Source organism: Panulirus ornatus, chromosome 30 (assembly GCF_036320965.1).
Source record: "Panulirus ornatus isolate Po-2019 chromosome 30, ASM3632096v1, whole genome shotgun sequence".
Taxonomy (NCBI): Eukaryota; Metazoa; Arthropoda; class Malacostraca; order Decapoda; family Palinuridae; genus Panulirus; species Panulirus ornatus.
The window spans coordinates 20185151-20204279 of record NC_092253.1 but is presented as its reverse complement, the minus strand read 5'-3'; the positions used below and the strand labels follow the sequence as shown (position 1 = coordinate 20204279).

Here is a 19129-nt window from a genome sequence, read left to right as displayed (position 1 = left end):
TAATGTACTCATTCATTAATCATGAATATCAAATATTCTACAGAAAGTATGTTATGACATGATATACTTTCTTGTTTATTTAGTTTATATGGGATAGCCTGTTTCATCATAAAATTACCTATGTGTACTGTATTCATGAGGCCCCTAATTCTTGACACTCTTTACTCTCATACAGTTTCTTAAACTTATGTATGGTGTCTGCATCAACCATGTCCTCAGTCAGCTTATTCCATTCACCTACCACTCTTATTCTATAAAAGTACTTTACATCTTTTTTAAAAGGTGTTTGACTCAATTCTATGTAACGTCCCCGTTTGATCTGTCTCTATGTCTTTCGAAAACCTAACTGTTCTTTGTCTAGGCCATCAATGTTTCCAAACCTTAAAGTTTGTCTTCAAGTCACCGTCTCTGTTCACTCTTACAAGATGGGCAAATCTAAAGCCTCGAGCCAATCCTTTCTCTGGAACTCGATTCTCTTAACTCTGGTACTGTCTTTGCTGCCTCCTCAGAACCTTTTCAAATATCTCTTATGCTTTTTTTAGGTGTGGTAACCAAGCCTGAGAAGCATATTCTCATTTTGGCCTCATGCAAGGTATGAACACCTTGCTAGGTAATTCCTTGAAGGTTCTTCCAGTATTTATGAACAAACAAGTTTGTCTCCTTACCCATTCTCCTGATGTGGGACCCTGGCAACAAGTTAGGGACGACGTTAGCTCCCGTCCCTTTCACATACAGAACCCTGAGGCTTATTTCCCTCTAGATTATAATTACATTGTCAACCTTCATTCTGTTCCATCTTCATCATTTAACATTTATTCGGGTTCAGTTTTATCAACCATGTATCAGACCAGCTGTGTGTCTGTCTTGGTCCTCTTGTAACTATACATGCATACCTACTCCGTTTTTGCTTCCCTCATGATATTTCCATCACTTGCAGATATGTTCAGGTGATGACCCCAAAACAGAACCTTGGTGCATTAACCCAGCTGGAGAACGTTCTTCTGACATATGTCCTTTGTTCCCTTCCACTAAGATGACCCTCTGTCCACCATGCGGTATAGTGTCAAAATGCTTCCTGATAATCAAGATACGATCACACTAACCAGCCTTCCCATTTATCTAAGATATAGCTGACATTCTCGCAGATAACTAAGAGTTCATTACACATGATCTTTCCCTGCGAGTGTTGCTTCTCACTTTGGTAAATTTTCCAGTGTAGAAAGCCATCATTCCAGATCGCACTCAACAGGTTAACTGGTCTGGAGCTCAAGGTCTTTTCCAGTTTCCATTCTTATAAATAGGTATGACGTTTGCCTTTTTGCATTCCCATGGCATATACATACATATACACATATACATACACATACATCGAAATACATATATACACATATATTCATACATGTTTGCCTTCATCCATTCCCAGTGCTACCCCGCCCCACAGAAAATAGCATCACTACCCCCTCCTTCAGCGATGTAGCATTAGGAAAACAGACAAAAAAAGGCCTCATTCGATCACACTCAGTCTCTAGCTGTCATGTGTAATGCACCGAAACCAAAGCTCCCTGTCCACATCCAGGCCTCACAGACCTTTCCATGGTTTGCCCCAGACGTTTCACATGCTGTGGCTCAGTTCATTGATAGCATGTCAACCCCGGTATACTACATCATTCCAATTCGCCCTATTTCTTGCATGCCTCTCACCTTCCTGTATGTTAAGGCTCCGATCATCCAAAATCTTTTTCACTCCATCCTTCTACCTCCAATTTGGTCTCCCATTTCTCCTTGTTCCCTCCACCTCTGACACATATATTCTTTTTGTCAATCTTTCCTCACTCATTCTCTCCATATGTTCAAACCATTTCAGCACACCCTTTTCTGCTCTCTCTTAACCACATACTTTTTATCACCACACATATCTTTTACCCTTCCATTACTTGCTCGATCAAACCACCTCGCACCACATATTGTCCTCAAACATTTTATTTCCAACACATCCACCCTCCTCCGCACAACCCCATCTATAACCCATGCCTCGCAAACATATATTATTATGGGAACTACTATCCCTTCAAACGTATATATATGCGAGGCATGTATATATATATATATATATCATGAGAGGCAAGTGTTTTGGGAGCAGCTGAATGAGTGTGTTAGTGGTTTTGATGCACAAGACCGTGTTATACTTAAGGGTGATTTGAATGCAAAGGTGAGTAATGTGGCAGTTGAGGGAATAATTGGTATTCATAGGGTGTTCAGCGTTGTAAATGGAAATGGTGAAGAGCTTGTAGATTTCTGTGCTGAAAAAGGACTGGTGATTGGGAATACCTGGTTTAAAAAGAGAGATATACATATGTATACGTATGTAAGTAGGAGAGATGGCCAGAGAGCGTTATTGGATTACGTGTTAATTGATAGGAGCGCGAAAGAGAGACTTTTGGATGTTAATGTGCTGAGAGGTGCAACTGGAGGGATGTCTGATCATTATCTTGTGCAGGCGAAGGTGAAGATTTGTATGGGTTTTCAGAAAAGAAGAGAGAATGTTGGGGTGAAGAGGGTGGTGAGAGTAAGTGAGCTTGGGAAGGAGACTTGCGTGAGGAAGTACCAGGAGAGACTGAGTACAGAATGGAAAAAGGTGAGAACAAAGGAGGTAAGGGGAGTGGGGGAGGAATGGGACGTATTTAGGGAAGCAGTGATGGATTGCGCAAAAGATGCTTGTGGCATGAGAAGCATGGGAGGTGGGTTGATTAGAAAGGGTAGTGAGTGGTGGGATAAGAAGTAAGATTATTAGTGAAAGAGAAGAGAGAGGCATTTGGACGATTTTTGCAGGGAAAAAATGGAAATGAGTGGGAGATGTATAAAAGAAAGAGACAGGAGGTCAAGAGAAAGGTGCAAGAGGTGAAAAAGAGGGCAAATGAGAGTTGGGGTGAGAGAGTATCATTAAATTTTAGGGAGAATAAAAAGATGTTCTGGAGGGAGGTAAATAAAGTGCGTAAGACAAGGGAGCAAATGGGAACTTCAGTGAAGGGGGCTAATGGGGAGGTGATAACAAGTAGTGGTGATGTGAGAAGGAGATGGAGTGAGTATTTTGAAGGTTTGTTGAATGTGTTTGATGATAGAGTGGCAGATATAGGGTGTTTTGGCCGAGGTTGTGTGCAAAGTGAGAGGGTTAGGGAAAATGATTTGGTAAACAGAGAAGAGGTAGTAAAAGCTTTGCGGAAGATGAAAGCCGGCAAGGCAGCAGGTTTGGATGGTATTGCAGTGGAATTTATTACATAACGAGTGACTATTGTTGATTGGTTGGTGAGGTTATTTAATGTATGTATGATTCGTGGTGAGGTGCCTGAGGATTGGCAGAATGCGTGCATAGTGCCATTGTACAAAGGCAAAGGGGATAAGAGTGAGAGCTCAAATTACAGAGGTATAAGTTTGTTGAGTATTCCTGGTAAATTATATGGGAGGGTATTGATTGAGAGGGTGAAGGCATGTACAGAGCATCAGATTGGGGAAGAGCAGTGTGGTTTCAGAAGTGGTAGAGGATGTGTGGATCAGGTGTTTGCTTTGAAGAATGTATGTGAGAAATACTTAGAAAAGCAAATGGATTTGTATGTAGCATTTATGGATCTGGTGAAGACATATCATAGACTTGATAGAGATGCTCTGTGGAAGGTACTAAGAATATATGGTGTGGGAGGCAAGTTGTTAGAAGCAGTGAAAAGTTTTTATCGAGGATGTAAGGCATGTGTACGTGTAGGAAGAGAGGAAAGTGATTGGTTCTCAGTGAATGTAGGTTTGCGGCAGGGGTGTGTGATGTATCCATGGTTGTTTAATTTGTTTATGGATGGGGTTGTTAGGGAGGTGAATGCAAGAGTTTTGGAAAGAGGGGCAAGTATGAAGTCTGTTCGGGATGAGAGAGCTTGGGAAGTGAGTCAGTTGTTGTTCGCTGATGATACAGCGCTGGTGGCTGATTCATGTGAGAAACTGCAGAAGCTGGTGACTGAGTTTGGTAAAGTATGTGAAAGAAGAAAGTTAAGAGTAAATGTGAATAAGAGCAAGGTTATTAGGTACAGGAGGGTTGAGGGTCAAGTCAATTGGGAGGTAAGTTTGAAAGGAGAAAAACTGGAGGAAGTAAAGTGTTTTAGATATCTGGGAGTGGATCTGGCAGCAGATGGAACCATGGAAGCGGAAGTGAATCATAGGGTGGGGAGGGGGCGAAAATCCTGGGAGCCTTGAAGAATGTGTGGAAGTCGAGAACATTATCTCGGAAAGCAAAAATGGGTATGTTTGAAGGAATAGTGCTTCCAACAATGTTGTTTGGTTGCGAGGCGTGGGCTATGGATAGAGTTGTGCGCAGGAGGGTGGATGTGCTGGAAATGAGATGTTTGAGGACAATATGTGGTGTGAGGTGGTTTGATCGAGTAAGTAATGTAAGGGTAAGAGAGATGTGTGGAAATAAAAAGAGCGTGGTTGAGAGAGCAGAGGAGGGTGTTTTGAAATGGTTTGGGCACATGGAGAGAATGAGTGAGGAAAGATTGACCAAGAGGATATATGTGTCGGAGGTGGAGGGAACGAGAAGTGGGAGACCAAATTGGAGGTGGAAAGATGGAGTGAAAAAGATTTTGAGTGATCGGGGCCTGAACATGCAGGAGGGTGAAAGGAGGGCAAGGAATAGAGTGAATTGGATCGATGTGGTATACCGAGGTAGACGTGCTGTCAATGGATTGAATCAAGGCATGTGAAGCGTCTGGGGTAAACCATGGAAAGTTCTGTGGAGCCTGGATGTGGAAAGGGAGCTGTGGTTTCGGGCATTATTACATCGACAGCTAGAGACTGAGTGTGAACGAATGGGGCCTTTGTTGTCTTTTCCTAGCGCTACCTCGCACACATGAGGGGGGAGGGGATTTTATTCCATGTGTGGCGAGGTGGGGATGGGAATGAATAAAAGCAGTGTGAATTGTGTGCATGTCTACATATGTATGTGTCTGTGTGTGTATATATATGTGTCCATTGAGATGTATGGGTATGTATATTTGCGTGTGTGGAAGTGTATGTATATACATGTGTATGGGGGTGGGTTGGGCCATTTCTTTCGTCTGTCTACCTCGCAAACGCGGGAGACAGCGAGGTAGCGCAAGTAAACAGACGAAAGAATGGCCCAACCCACCCACATACACATGCATATACATACACGTCCACACACGCAAATATACATACCTATACATCTCAATGTACACATATATATACACACACAGACATATACATATATACACATGTACATAATTCATACTGTTTGCCTTTATTTATTCCCATCGCCACCTCGCCACACATTGAATAACAACCCCCTCCTCCCTCATGTGTGCGAGGTAGCGCTAGGAAAAGACAACAAAGGCCACATTCGTTCACACTCAGTCTCTAGCTGTCATGTAATAATGCACCGAAACCACAGCTCCCTTTCTACATCCAGGCCCCACAGAACTTTCCATGGTTTACCCCAGACGCTTCACATGCCCGATTCAATCCATTGACAGTACGTCGACCCCGGTATACCACATCGTTCCAATTCACTCTATTCCTTGAACGCTTTTCACCCTCCTGCACGTTCAGGCCCCAATCATTCAAAATCAATTTCACTCCATCTTTCCACCTCCAATTTGGTTTCCCACTTCTCCTCGTTCCCTCCACCTCTGACACATATATCCTCTTGGTCAATCTTTCCTCACTCATTCTCTCCATGTGACCAACCCATTTCAAAACACCTTCTGTTCTCTCAACCACACTCTTTTTATTTCCACACATCTCTCTTACCCTTACATTACTTACTCGATCAAACCACCTCACACCACATATTGTCCTCAAACATCTCATTTCCAGCACATCCACCCTCCTGTGCACAACTCTATCCATAGCCCACGCCTCGCAGCCATACAACATTGCTGGAAACACTATTCCTTCAAACATAGCCATTTTTGCTTTCCGAGATAATGTTCTCGACTTCCAAACATTCTTCAAGGCTCCCAGAATTATCGTCCCCTCCCCCACCCTATGATTCACTTCCGCTTCCATGGTTCCATCCGCTGCCAGATCCACTCCCAGATATCTAAAACACTTTACTTCCTCCAGTTTTTCTCCATTCAAACTTACCTCCCAATTGACTTGACCCTCAACCCTCCTGTACCTAATAACCTTGCTCTTATTCACATTTACTCTTAACTTTCTTCTTTCACACACTTTACCAAACTCAGTCACCAGCTTCTGCAGTTTCTCACATTAATCAGCCACCAGCACTGTATCATCAGCGAACAACAACTGACTCACTTCCCAAGCTCTCTCATCCACAACAGACTGCATACAAGCCCCTCCTTCCAAAACTCTTGCATTCACCTCCCTAACAACCCCATCCATAAACAAATTAAACAACCATGGAGACATCACGCACCCCTGCCACAAACCTACATTCACTGAGAACCAATCACTTTCCTCTCTTCCTACACGTACACATGCCTTACATCCTCCATAAAAACTTTTCACTGCTTCTAGCAACTTGCCTCCCACACCATATATTCTTAACACCTTCCACAGAGCATCTCTATCAACTCTATCATATGCCTTCTCCAGATCCATAAATGCTACATACAAATCCATTTGCTTTTCTAAGTATTTCTCACATACATTCTTCAAAGCAAACACCTGATCCACACATCCTCTACCACTTCTGAAACCACACTGCTCTTCTCCAATCTGATGCTCTGTGCATGCCTTCACCCTCTCAATCAATACCCTCCCATATAATTTACCAGGAATACTCAACAAACTTATACCTCTGTAATTTGAGCTCTCACTCTTATCCCCTTTGCCTTTGTACAATGGCACTATGCACGCATTCTGCCAATCCTCAGGCAACTCAACATGAATCATACATACATTAAATAACCTTACCAACCAGTCAACAATACAGTCAACCCCTTTTTTAATAAATTCCACTGCAATACCATCCAAACCTGCTGCCTTGCCGGCTTACATCTTCCGCAAAGCTTTTACTACCTCTTCTCTGTTTTCCAAATCATTTTCCCTAACCCTCTCACTTTGCACACCACCTCCACCAGAACACCCTACATCTGCCACTCTATCCTCAAACACATTCAACAAACCTTCAAAATACTCACTCCATCTCCTTCTCACATCACCACTACTTGTTATCACCTCCCCATTAGCCCCCTTCACTGAAGTTCCCATTTGCTCCCTTGTCTTACGCACTTTATTTACCTCCTTCCAAAACATCATTTTATTCTCCCTAAAATTTAATGATACTATCTCACCCCAACTCTCATTTGCCCTCTTTTTTACCTCTTGCACCTTTCTCTTGACCCCCTGCCTCTTTCTTTTATACATCTCCCACTCATTTGCATTTTTTTCCTGCAAAAATTATCCAGATGCCTCTCTCTTCTCTTTCACTAATAATCTTACTTCTTCATCCCACCACTCACTACCCTTTCTCATCAACCCACCTCCCACACTTCTCATGCCACAAGCATCTTTTGCACAAGCCATCACTGCTTCCCTAAATACATCCCATTCCTCCCCCACTCCCCTTACCTCCTTTGTTCTCAACTTTTTCCATTCTGTACTCAGTCTCTCCTGGTACTTCCTCACACAAGTCTCCTTCCCAAGCTCACTTACTCTCACCACTCTCTTCACCCCAACATTCTCTCTTCTTTTCTGAAAACCCCTACAAATCTTCATCTTCACCTCCACAAGATAATGATCAGACATCCCTCCAGTTGCCCCTCTCGGCACATTAACATCCAAAAGTCTCTCTTTTGCGCGCCTGTCAATTAACACATAATCCAATAAAGCCCTCTGGCCATCTCTCCTACTCACATACGTATACTTATGTATATCTCGCTTTTTAAACCAGGTATTCCCAATCATCAGTCCTTTTTCAGCACATAAATCTACAAGCTCTTCACCATTTCCATTTACAACACTGAACACCCCATGTATACCAATTATTTCCTCAACTGCTACATTACTCGCCTTTGCATTCAAATCACCCATCACTATAACCCGGTCTTGTGCATCAAAACCACTAACACACTCATTCAGCTGCTCCCAAAACACTTGCCTCTCATGATCTTTCTTCTCATGCCCAGATGCATATGCACCAATAATCACCCATCTCTCTCCATTCACTTTCAGTTTTACCCATATCAATCTAGAATTTACTTTCTTACACTCTGTCACATACTCCCACAACTCCTGTTTCAGGAGTAGTGCTACTCCTTCCCTTGCTCTTGTCCTCTCACTAACCCCTGACTTTACTCCCAAGACATTCCCAAACCACTCTTCCCCTTTACCCTTGAGGTTCAATTCACTTCGAGCCAAAACATCAAGGTTCCTTTCCTCAAACATACTACCTATCTCTCCTTTTTTCTCATCTTGGTTACATTCACACACATTTAGACACCCCAATCTGAGCCTTCGAGGAGAATGAGCACTCCCCGCGTGACTCCTTCTTCTGTTTCCTCTTTTAGAAAGTTAAAATATATATAAAATATATATAATCCCTGGGGATAGGGGAGAAAGAACACTTCCCACGTATTCCCTGCGTGTCATAGAAGGCGACTAAAAGGGGAGGGAGCGGGTGGCTGGAAATCCTCCCCTCTCGTTTTTTTTTTTTTTTTATTTTCCATAAGAAAGAACATAGAAGGGGGCCAGGTGAGGATATTCCCTCAAAGGCCCAGTCCTCTGTTCTTAACACTACCTCACTAACACGGGACATAGCGAATAGTATGAAAGAAAGAAAAGAAAGATATGTATATCATAATGATTTATCATTGGGTGCCAAGGATTCGAACCACAGTCTTACCACGGGGTGATCTGAGAGAAGAATGTGATTTTCAAGAGGGATTTAAAGACTGGAAATGGTAGATGTCAAAGCAATAGGACAACAGTTATAGGGGTTGGAACAGTCACCCTTCTTAGGAATGGGATGTATTAATGTATTTTGATCTTTAAACAGAAACGGAACACACGAGCAAGCACAGATGCAAGTTCAGAGGCACACCCTTTCAAAGGCCCAGTCCTCTGTTCTTAACACTACCTCACTAACACTGGACATAGCGAATAGTATGAAAGAAAGAAAAGAAAGATATGTATATCATAATGATTTATCATTGGGTGCCAAGGATTCGAACCACAGTCTTACCACGGGGTGATCTGAGAGAAGAATGGGATTCTCAAGAGGGATTTAAAGACTTTGGAAATGGTAGATGTTAAAGCAATAGGACAACAGTTATAGGGGTTGGAACAGTCACCCTTCTTAGGAATGGGATGTATTAATGTATTTTGATCTTTAAACAGAAACGGAACACACGAGCAAGCACAGATGCAAGTTCAGAGGCACACCCTTTCAGCACAAAGGATGGTGTCATACGGACCATAAGCCTTACTTGTGTCCAGAGAAAGAAGCACTTTTCAGACACTTTCGGACAGCCTGAAAAGAGATTATGGGAAGAGGCATACAATTAATGAGAGGACTATCAGGGGGTGATGAAATTTTAGTCATTCAAGGTGGAGTTAGAGGATAAACAGGAACCAAAGAGAATTGCTTTGTCTACGGGTGAGACAGCTATAGTACAGTCAAAACAGAAAAGTGAAGGAAAGGTAGAGCAACAGGAGATGTTAGAGATGCCCTAAGCTAAAGACCAGAAAGACCTATCAGTGGATGATGAGTTGAGGTTATCGCACATCCTCTGAATAAGGGAATGCTTCACCTCATGGATAACATGCTTGCAGTGATTACAGGCAGTGATAAAAAGTGATTGGGAAACAGAGAAAGGAGAGCTTTTTCAAGCCCGATATGCCTGATCCCTTACCTGAAAGGCCTCAGAACTGGAACAGTTGAACCATGGATGGGATGAAGAGGTCATCTTGGAGGAAGACGGAATAAATACTTCCATTTCCACAAGAATAACCTCTGCTATATATTTGATGGAGATAGAAGCATCACCACATAAGAGACAGTAATTTACCCAAGGAATTTCAGAAAAGAAGTTGCTTAAGCTATTCCAGTTAGCTTTGTTGAGGAGCCAGTATTTATGCTTACAAGGGGCTGTGGGTTGGGAAGGTACCATTAGAACAGAGAGAGTGTGATCAGATGAAGCACTTGGGTCTGATTTCATATTTACAGCAGGATGGACTAAAGGTGAAAAACAAATCCAGAATATTAGAAGAGTGGTCACAGGGATCAGGAACATGGGTAGAGTGGGAGATAATTTGCTCTAATGTCTGTGGTTTACACACACACGCAGTTTCACACTCATGTTGCCACGTCTCTTAACTTGTTATATATGCACCCTGTCTTTACTCTTATGTATGTATGCACACACACACACACACACACACACACACACACACACACACACACACACACACACACACACACACACCAGTCTGAGCCATTTATCCACCAGCCCTGAAGGGTAGATGAACACCTGGGTTGGGTGTAGGCTGCTCTCCACACCCAAGATTCCAACCCGCGCTGGACCGTACTAACTCATAGACAGTGAAGCTAACCACTACGCCACAGAGGTGTGTGTGTGTGTGTGTGTGTGTGTATGTGTGTGTGTGTGTGTGTGTGTGTGTGTGTGTGTGTGTGTGTGCACGTTCTTTATGAGAGGTGTGTCATGAGTGTGGGTATGGTAACAGGCACAATGCTGGGCACCTACACACACGCTGCCCTAAACTCTTGACACCATCTATCCTTAACCTCTGGTTGGAAACCATACTGTGCCCTGGGTGGATAGGCAGTGGGCAATGTAGATGAGTAACATTACGAAACTTTGCATAAAGAATGAGTAGTAGTCACGTATGTGGGTGCAGCATGGATGAAAGTGAGTAAGGTCATGGATAGGGCATGCGTCAGAGTGAATGTGGGCAAGAGTGAAGCATGGTTAACAGTAGTGTTCGCATGAGTGAAGCATGGTTAAGAGTAGTGTGGGTGTGAGTGAAGCATGAGTGAGTGTGGACATGGGTAAAGAATGAGTAAGTGTGGGCATGGGTAACTAACTTACGGAGCAACTATTCTTGAGGCTGAACAATTAAGCCAACACGGACAGACACTTACCTGGAACAGGGTAGGCTGTATGTGTATGTATGTATGTATGTGTGTGTGTGTGTGTGTGTGTGTGTGTGTGTGTGTGTGTGTGTGTGTGTGCGTGTGCGTGTATAAGTAGACCTAAAGACGTGGTACACACATACAAGATTAAAAGATGGGGCAACACGAGTGTAAACCCTCTCCTCGTAACATACAAATAGTTACAAAAAACAGTAATCACTAAGTGTTGGGTTGAGTGAGAGGCGTTGTCCAGGACAGTGTGATGGCATGCAAGAGGGCCAGGATCAAGGCTGCCAACTTCAAAACAGATGGCTGAGGAAAGCCTATCCAGTTAGATTCCCTTTGCTTCTTTATGGTGCAGGTACTCCTCTAATCAAATGTTACAAAGACATAAAACTCCTGAAATGCTAAACCTGTGCTCAAGTTCAATCAGTATCGTGAACTTTTCTTCTAAAGTAAAGATCTTCCTTACCCTCTTAACAGGCTCACTTGTAGTAGTGCTTGCTGAACACTTAGGCACATTGATGATTAGTTTAAGTAAACAGAAATGTTGAAATATATGAGTGACAAGTGATGCATCCTTAACCATTGAGAGCAAGCAGAGCAGCATGACACGTGCAGCATTGGCACCCCGTGGAATGTAGCCACCTAGGCTCAAGTTGTACCATGATGGCTTGTGTTATGGTAAAAAACAAAAATGGGTGCAACTTATATCTTCATGGTACAGCAAGATCAACATATCACATTATGCTATGTCGCAACATTACTGTACCAGGTTAAGTGGTACAAAATCTTTAAAAAATTATGTTTAATTAACAGTAATAACAAACTTGTTTTTTCTTCTATATTTGAAAATATCCAGCACAGGGAATTTCCCCAGGTAACACAACTAATGCAGTGAAGGGGTCAAAGCTGCAGGAGTTCCAATAAAGGGGTCCTAGGGTTGTATGATGTCATACATTGTGCAGAAAAAAAATACTGTTGATACAACTACACATACCACTGCATTAAACTAACGCACATTTGAATTTTTTATCCCAAATGATACTTTCTAAAATAAAAACTAATTACTTATAAAGTCAACTTTATGAGTCTGAATGATCTGGGAGGAAATTATCATCAAACCAGCTGCCGCCATTGACCACTTGATTTCCACTTGGATCTTGCCAGGGCTTACCAGAGGTAAATACCTCATGCACATTTTGGACATACAAAACTACCTCAGATCAGTGATTACCATGTTCATGTAATATGTTAAGCAGAAGTAAAATGTAAAATCACAACCTTAGTATCTTTATATACCAGACAAGGAAATAATAGTTTTTGAAAATCATGCCCTGACCTTTGAGAAACTTCGAAAGTCTGTAGTAAGGGAGAATCCAAAATTTCTTATAAATCTTATGGAAGACATTAAATATTTGTGATGCTTTATAAGTCATTATGAAATGAAAATTCTTACTTATATTATTACAAAGCATAAAAATTCTAAATCACAATACTATTTTACAAGATCCAACCTTCCTTCTATTAAAACACAAAAGTAACAACACTCCACTGTGCTTCTCTCAACCACTTGGTGTAAATCATGACTGAAAAGAAAAATCTAATTGTATACCCAGTAGATCAGTTGCCTCAAACTGCATGAACTACTTTTTTCTTCTATCTATATTTCTGATGCCTGTTCCCTCCAGGAATTCCTATCAAGGGGGTGGCCACATCAAAAAAATCTCCATTTATCCCTATCCTTACAAAGCCTCCCTCACATAAACCATTCCACTCATTCTTCCATCGTTTCCCTCTGTCCAGTACTCTTCCACTTTACATCCACTTTTTCATTCTGGGGGTTATAAGATAGCTAGCTATGCCAATGTTTGGCAAACTGATGCAATCAAGTATGTCTGAATATGGCTGGTGACCATGTAAAGACAAATACAAGTCTGTGATTTATTGACAAGCAATAAAAACAAAAAACATGACTGTACAATTCACAAATCTGACATCTGATAAAATCCAAAAACAAACCTAATTCATGTATAATAACATAATTTTGATGGATTATGTACCTAAAGTATGAGAGAAGCCATACGTGCCACTTGATGAACCAGTTTGGTGTGCAATGAGGTCTAGAAGTCTTTGAAGTCTCATTAACTTTATCAGTGGATAGCAAGAAGACAATAACATAAAGATATCTGAACCTGATCTATCTCATATATGTACGAATAAAGCCAAATGATACTGAAAAACGAGATTCACAGTAAACTGACAAATATATCTTTACATCTTTACTACTATAGTATCAGCCTTCACTGAACTTTGGCAAGTGCTGTCGAAGTCCATGGTGCTTAGTCTTATTGTAGTCTAGTCCTAGCATCCTGGAGAAATGAAAAAGCTTCAATCAGTGTAAGTACCTATCAATCTTTAACGAAGTTTATCTACATGAGTACAATATGTTAAATTGAACTACAAGAGTACAATATGTTAAACTGAGCAATATGCTTGAAAGCTGCTGAAATTAATTACAAAAATCATAAGTAATTCAAAAGTTGGAATGGAGTCTATACAAAGAAATCATCACTTGGACTCAAGTTTCATGAAGTTCTTTTGAAAGCTGTAGACAATGACTAGTCACAAAAATGCTTAGAAAAAAAGATATAATGACTGGTTAAGCTGCAAATGTCTTCTAGAATTATCTATGCCATGTCTCTGCAATACATCCTCCCCCTAGACATAAATCTCAGACCCCAGAAGATTGCAGAAAGATGACCCAAACTCCACAGTGGAAGATGGATGGAACAATGTCTTTTTACTGATTCAAAGCTATCTGTACATGTAGTCGTACGAAATTAACAGACATGGGAGGATGATTTATTCTTTAAGACTACTAGAAGTTACTAAGAGAAAAAATAATCCCAGTTAACTTTGCAGAAGAAAACTGTGAAGGTGGTGCTACTATTACTATCATGCTAGCATGGCTCATTCTTGCAATGAGATGCATCACATATGACTACTCATTATCAAATACAGTGCCAAATATAAAATCATTTTTTAGTAGAAGTTGCTCAAGTCCTTAAAAAATCGTCACCTGATCGTTTTACACGAGATGCAAAAAGGGTCTTAAATGCACAACATCTAGTCAAATTATTTGCCATATTGCAAATCCATGGACTATATATCAAAATTCTAACCAGTCAAGGAATTTCTAATCTTGAACATGAGACAAGAATCTAAAAGATAACAATAGTTTCTCAATAGTTTCTCATTCATACCAAAATTACAGGGACTGAATTTGCATATACTTTACAGCAGGGTGAGGTCATTTTTAAAGTGTTTTTATGATTAAAAAAATAATCCACAAAAAGCAAATCGGCTGCAAATTCACTATATATTGTTCATACTTTCTACGCCACAGGTGGAAAAACTCTAGTCTGTAGAGTGAAGAACATCAATTCAGTCTGAATGAATATGCTGTCTATTTTTCAATGCTGTATGAAAATTTCAGTATGATAAATTACATGGGAAAATCTGGCCAACAACATTTATTTTGATTAATGTGAATCTACAGAAATTTTCTGTAATTACCAATATGTACTGATAGGGATGGAATTCTTAAGTGATTCGTGTACAAATATTATATTTGTAAAGCATCTAATATAGTGAGAAGAGTGGGTTGGGGAATAACAATAACATTTTTTTTTTTTTTTTTTTTTTTTATACTTTGTCGCTGTCTCCCGCGTTTGCGAGGTAGCGCAAGGAAACAGACGAAAGAAATGGCCCAACCCCCCCCCCCATACACATGTACATACACACGTCCACACACGCAAATATACATACCTACACAGCTTTCCATGGTTTACCCCAGACGCTTCACATGCCTTGATTCAATCCACTGACAGCACGTCAACCCCTGTATACCACATGACTCCAATTCACTCTATTCCTTGCCCTCCTTTCACCCTCCTGCATGTTCAGGCCCCGATCACACAAAATCTTTTTCACTCCATCTTTCCACCTCCAATTTGGTCTCCCTCTTCTCCTCGTTCCCTCCACCTCCGACACATATATCCTCTTGGTCAATCTCTCCTCACTCATTCTCTCCATGTGCCCAAACCATTTCAAAACACCCTCTTCTGCTCTCTCAACCACGCTCTTTTTATTTCCACACATCTCTCTTACCCTTACGTTACTTACTCGATCAAACCACCTCACACCACACATTGTCCTCAAACATCTCATTTCCAGCACATCCATCCTCCTGCGCACATCTCTATCCATAGCCCACGCCTCGCAACCATACAACATTGTTGGAACCACTATTCCCTCAAACATACCCATTTTTGCTTTCCGAGATAATGTTCTCGACTTCCACACATTTTTCAAGGCTCCCAAAATTTTCGCCCCCTCCCCCACCCTATGATCCACTTCCGCTTCCATGGTTCCATCCGCTGACAGATCCACTCCCAGATATCTAAAACACTTCACTTCCTCCAGTTTTTCTCCATTCAAACTCACCTCCCAATTGGCTTGACCCTCACCCCTACTGTACCTAATAACCTTGCTCTTATTCACATTTACTCTCAACTTTCTTCTTCCACACACTTTACCAAACTCAGTCACCAGCTTCTGCAGTTTCTCACATGAATCAGCCACCAGCGCTGTATCATCAGCGAACAACAACTGACTCACTTCCCAAGCTCTCTCATCCCCAATAACATACATTGTAATAATAGTAACATTAGTATTGTAACATACATTATAATAATAGTATAACATTGATATAGTGATGAAACAAATCTAAAGAGAAGTAAAGAACATCATTCTATTGCTATCCTCTTATGGGATTTCATAAGAAGTATCCATTCACTAGTCATCTATCAATTTCATGAATTTAGTAAAATCAAAATTAAAACATAAGTTGTGTGATCCTGTATGGTGCACATACAATGTAGCCTGAAATTCAAGGTAATACCCATGGCCTCTGAGAGGAATCTTATCATGGAGGTACAAAGTTTCTTTTGGGTCCCCTTCCCTTCTGCATTAGTCATCCTGTTTTTATCCATTATGGTTTTATGCCATGAGCAGTAAGGCCAAAAAGGATATGGAAGATGAGAGAGGGGTACAATGGAGCACTCTGTTGATTTTCTGCATTTGAGGCCTTATGGTGAAAAATTGGAGGAAGTGAAGTGTTTTAGATATCTGTTAGTTAGTGGACTTGGCAGTTAATGGAACCATGGAAGCAGAAGCGAGTCATAGGATGGGCAAGAAGGTAAAGGTTCTGGAAGCAATGAAGAATGTGCAGAAAGAGAGAACCTTATCTCGGAGAGCAAAAATGGGTACGTTTAAAGGAATGGTAGTCCTAACATTGTTATATGGCTGCAAGGCATGTACTAAAAGGTTGTGCAGAGGAGAGTAGATAAGATGGAAATCAAATATCTGAAGACAATATGTGGTGTAAGGTGGTATGATCAAGTAAGTAATGAAAGGGTATGAGAGATGTGTGGTAAAAAAAAAAAAAAAAAGAGAGTGGTTAAGAGAGCAGAAGATGGTAAGAAGGTCCTGGATGCACTGATGAATGCATGGAAAGACAGGTCACTGTTGGTCAGGACAAAGATGGGCACATTTGAAGTTTTGTAGTTGCAACAGTGTTGCATGGATGTTAAGTGGAGATTCTAAATAACAATGCACAAAAGAGAGGAATGCATATGAAATTAAATGCTTGGGGAAACAATGTGGAGTAAGGAATGTTGATCAAATAAAAAATGATAAAGTAAAAGAGAGGTGTGACAATAAGAGGAGAAAGGTTGAGAGAGCTGAAGAGGGTGTACTAATGTCTGGACACATGGAGAGGATGAGTGAAGAGTTCATAGAAAGGATATATGCATCAGAAGTGGAGGGGAAAATGAGAAGGAGAAGACTGGAATGGAGATAAAAGGATGAATTGGAAAAAGTTTGGCATGCTTGGGGCCCGAACATCATAAACTATCAGGTCCCTTCTTATCTATCCTCCCCAAGTAACCTCATATACTCAATGCACAGCCATCTACCTCACCCAAAAAATGCTTCTAGTCTTTGAATATAAGGGGAAAGTTAATGCTCATCACCAAACCATATACAAATGTAAGTGTTCTATCCATTTATACCCACAAAAGGTAGTTCTCTAAAAATGTCGCCATGATCTTGGACAAGAGCAATTTGCTGCGTCTCATACAATGGGTAACCAAGAAAGGGAATTGCTATCTGCTGGCAGGTTGTACCAATACAGGAGAGTTGTACTGTGCAGTATGTCAAATGTTTACATGGATATTCAGTCATCTTCAGTAATGCTGGAGCCATTATACTTAGTTATATGGACTTTTCTAACCATTTCTTTCCATAATATAATCAAGTCTTTGGCATGTCATTTGCCATCAGGTCAGAAACTTGATGCTCATCATCAAATTGCATCAGGGATATGAGGTCAGGATGAATATAAGAATAATTCATACACTTTATCGACACCTATGTGTATCTTACCTGTAATCTGCAATGAGGGAAGCAATTGTATCATCCTTGGTAGCAATTAGTCTACGAAGATGTGAAGCTTCCTTACTTGAACGCTTCCAAGCTGACCTGGCTGCTTTCCTAGCACCTTCACTCTCAGCTATATGTTCACTCCATACTAGGCGTTCCTCCTGTTTCAAGAAAAACACATCTCTCTTGTCACAATCATCTATATCATAACCCTACAGGAAAGCTACACTCCAACCGATCAATTCATAAACTCGTTTGAATATTTCACTATACTTTGCATCACAGTACTGGGCCAACAAACAAACACACACAGCTCCAGCAGGCAGGCAGGGTTCAGCAAGATTGAAGAATTTCAAAAGTAAACCTTATATTGATAACTATTTAGCAGGTAAGAGGAGAAAGTAATATTCAAAATGGCCCCTGTAGAGATTTTGGAAAAATGAAAATTACTGGAGTAAAGAAGTAACAAGACAGCATCTGTTGAGTGTAGTGTAAACAAGTGCCAGTAAACATAGGTTGTAATATTTGTTGGTTAGAATGTCCACCACTGTTATTATTAAATGCAATCCACAATTCATACATGAATGAATACAATATACTGATAGGCACGCCAAAGAAGGAAAAATAAGCTTGGCATGGTTAAACTGGTTCTCTAACCCACAAACCTATCCCTAATATGACTCAGAAAAATAAACAGTACAGGGGTAGATAGAAGGAAAGAAAAAATGAAATGGAAGGAGAGAAAGGTTGCCAGGAAGGGGTTGGGAAACTTGACACCTGGTAGGTCCCAAATTATAGCAAAGGTAAACAGGCTTCTGCTCATAAAATACTAAAAAGGAAACAAAGTAAAGAAACCAAAGGACACAGCTAGAGACCATAAAAATACCTGAGAGCACTAGAGGTGGATGTGGAGGACAATGCTAAAGACCATGAACAATACCAGTGTAGTGGAAGCAAACTTAATGAATGAAGTGAAGAAACTTGAGAACATTATCAGGGACCATGAAAAATGCCAGACAGTGCTAAAGGTGGACCAAATGAGCAAAATTGTTATGAGGCATGACCATGGAATAAAAAATGGAGGATACTCTCAGTGCAGGTGCTCATGGGATACTGTAAGTAATTCAAGTAAAGAAGTCAACAGAAATGAACAAGGAAATATGCTAAGTTCAGTAAGGTAAGATCTTTTTGATACTAACATACAGAATATAAACATAAGATATAGTGAGTAACTTACTTAAAATGCGAAAAGAAGTCCACAAAAATTAACACATTACTGCAATTTAGGCAACTCCGCTAGCTGATGTGAAAGGAGGAAGTCGATAGTAAATGTGAATAAAAGCAAGGTTATTAGGCTTAACAGGGTTGAGAGACATGTTAATTGGGGTATGAATCTGAATAAAACAATTGGATGGAATGAATTGTTTCAGATACCTGGGAATGGACATGGCAGCGAATGAAACCACAGAAGCAGAATCGAGTCATATGTAAGGTGAGGAGGCGAAG

The 19129-nt window shown here is 40.8% G+C and overlaps 1 protein-coding gene across 4 annotated transcripts in view; it reads right to left on the bottom strand.

The window, feature by feature from the left end:
* Positions 1 to 11169: 11169 nt before the first annotated feature.
* The window catches only part of LOC139758449 (uncharacterized), a 74162-nt gene continuing 66202 nt past the window's right edge, over positions 11170 to 19129 (bottom strand). For all 4 annotated transcript variants that reach the window (XM_071679895.1, XM_071679894.1, XM_071679893.1 and 1 more), the window contains 2 exons: positions 17627 to 17784; positions 11170 to 13488 (listed from right to left, as the gene is read on the bottom strand). In XM_071679895.1, the coding sequence (XP_071535996.1) occupies positions 13413 to 13488; positions 17627 to 17784 (234 nt within the window). In that variant the 3' untranslated portion in view covers positions 11170 to 13412. The remainder of the gene's footprint in view (positions 13489 to 17626; positions 17785 to 19129) is intronic.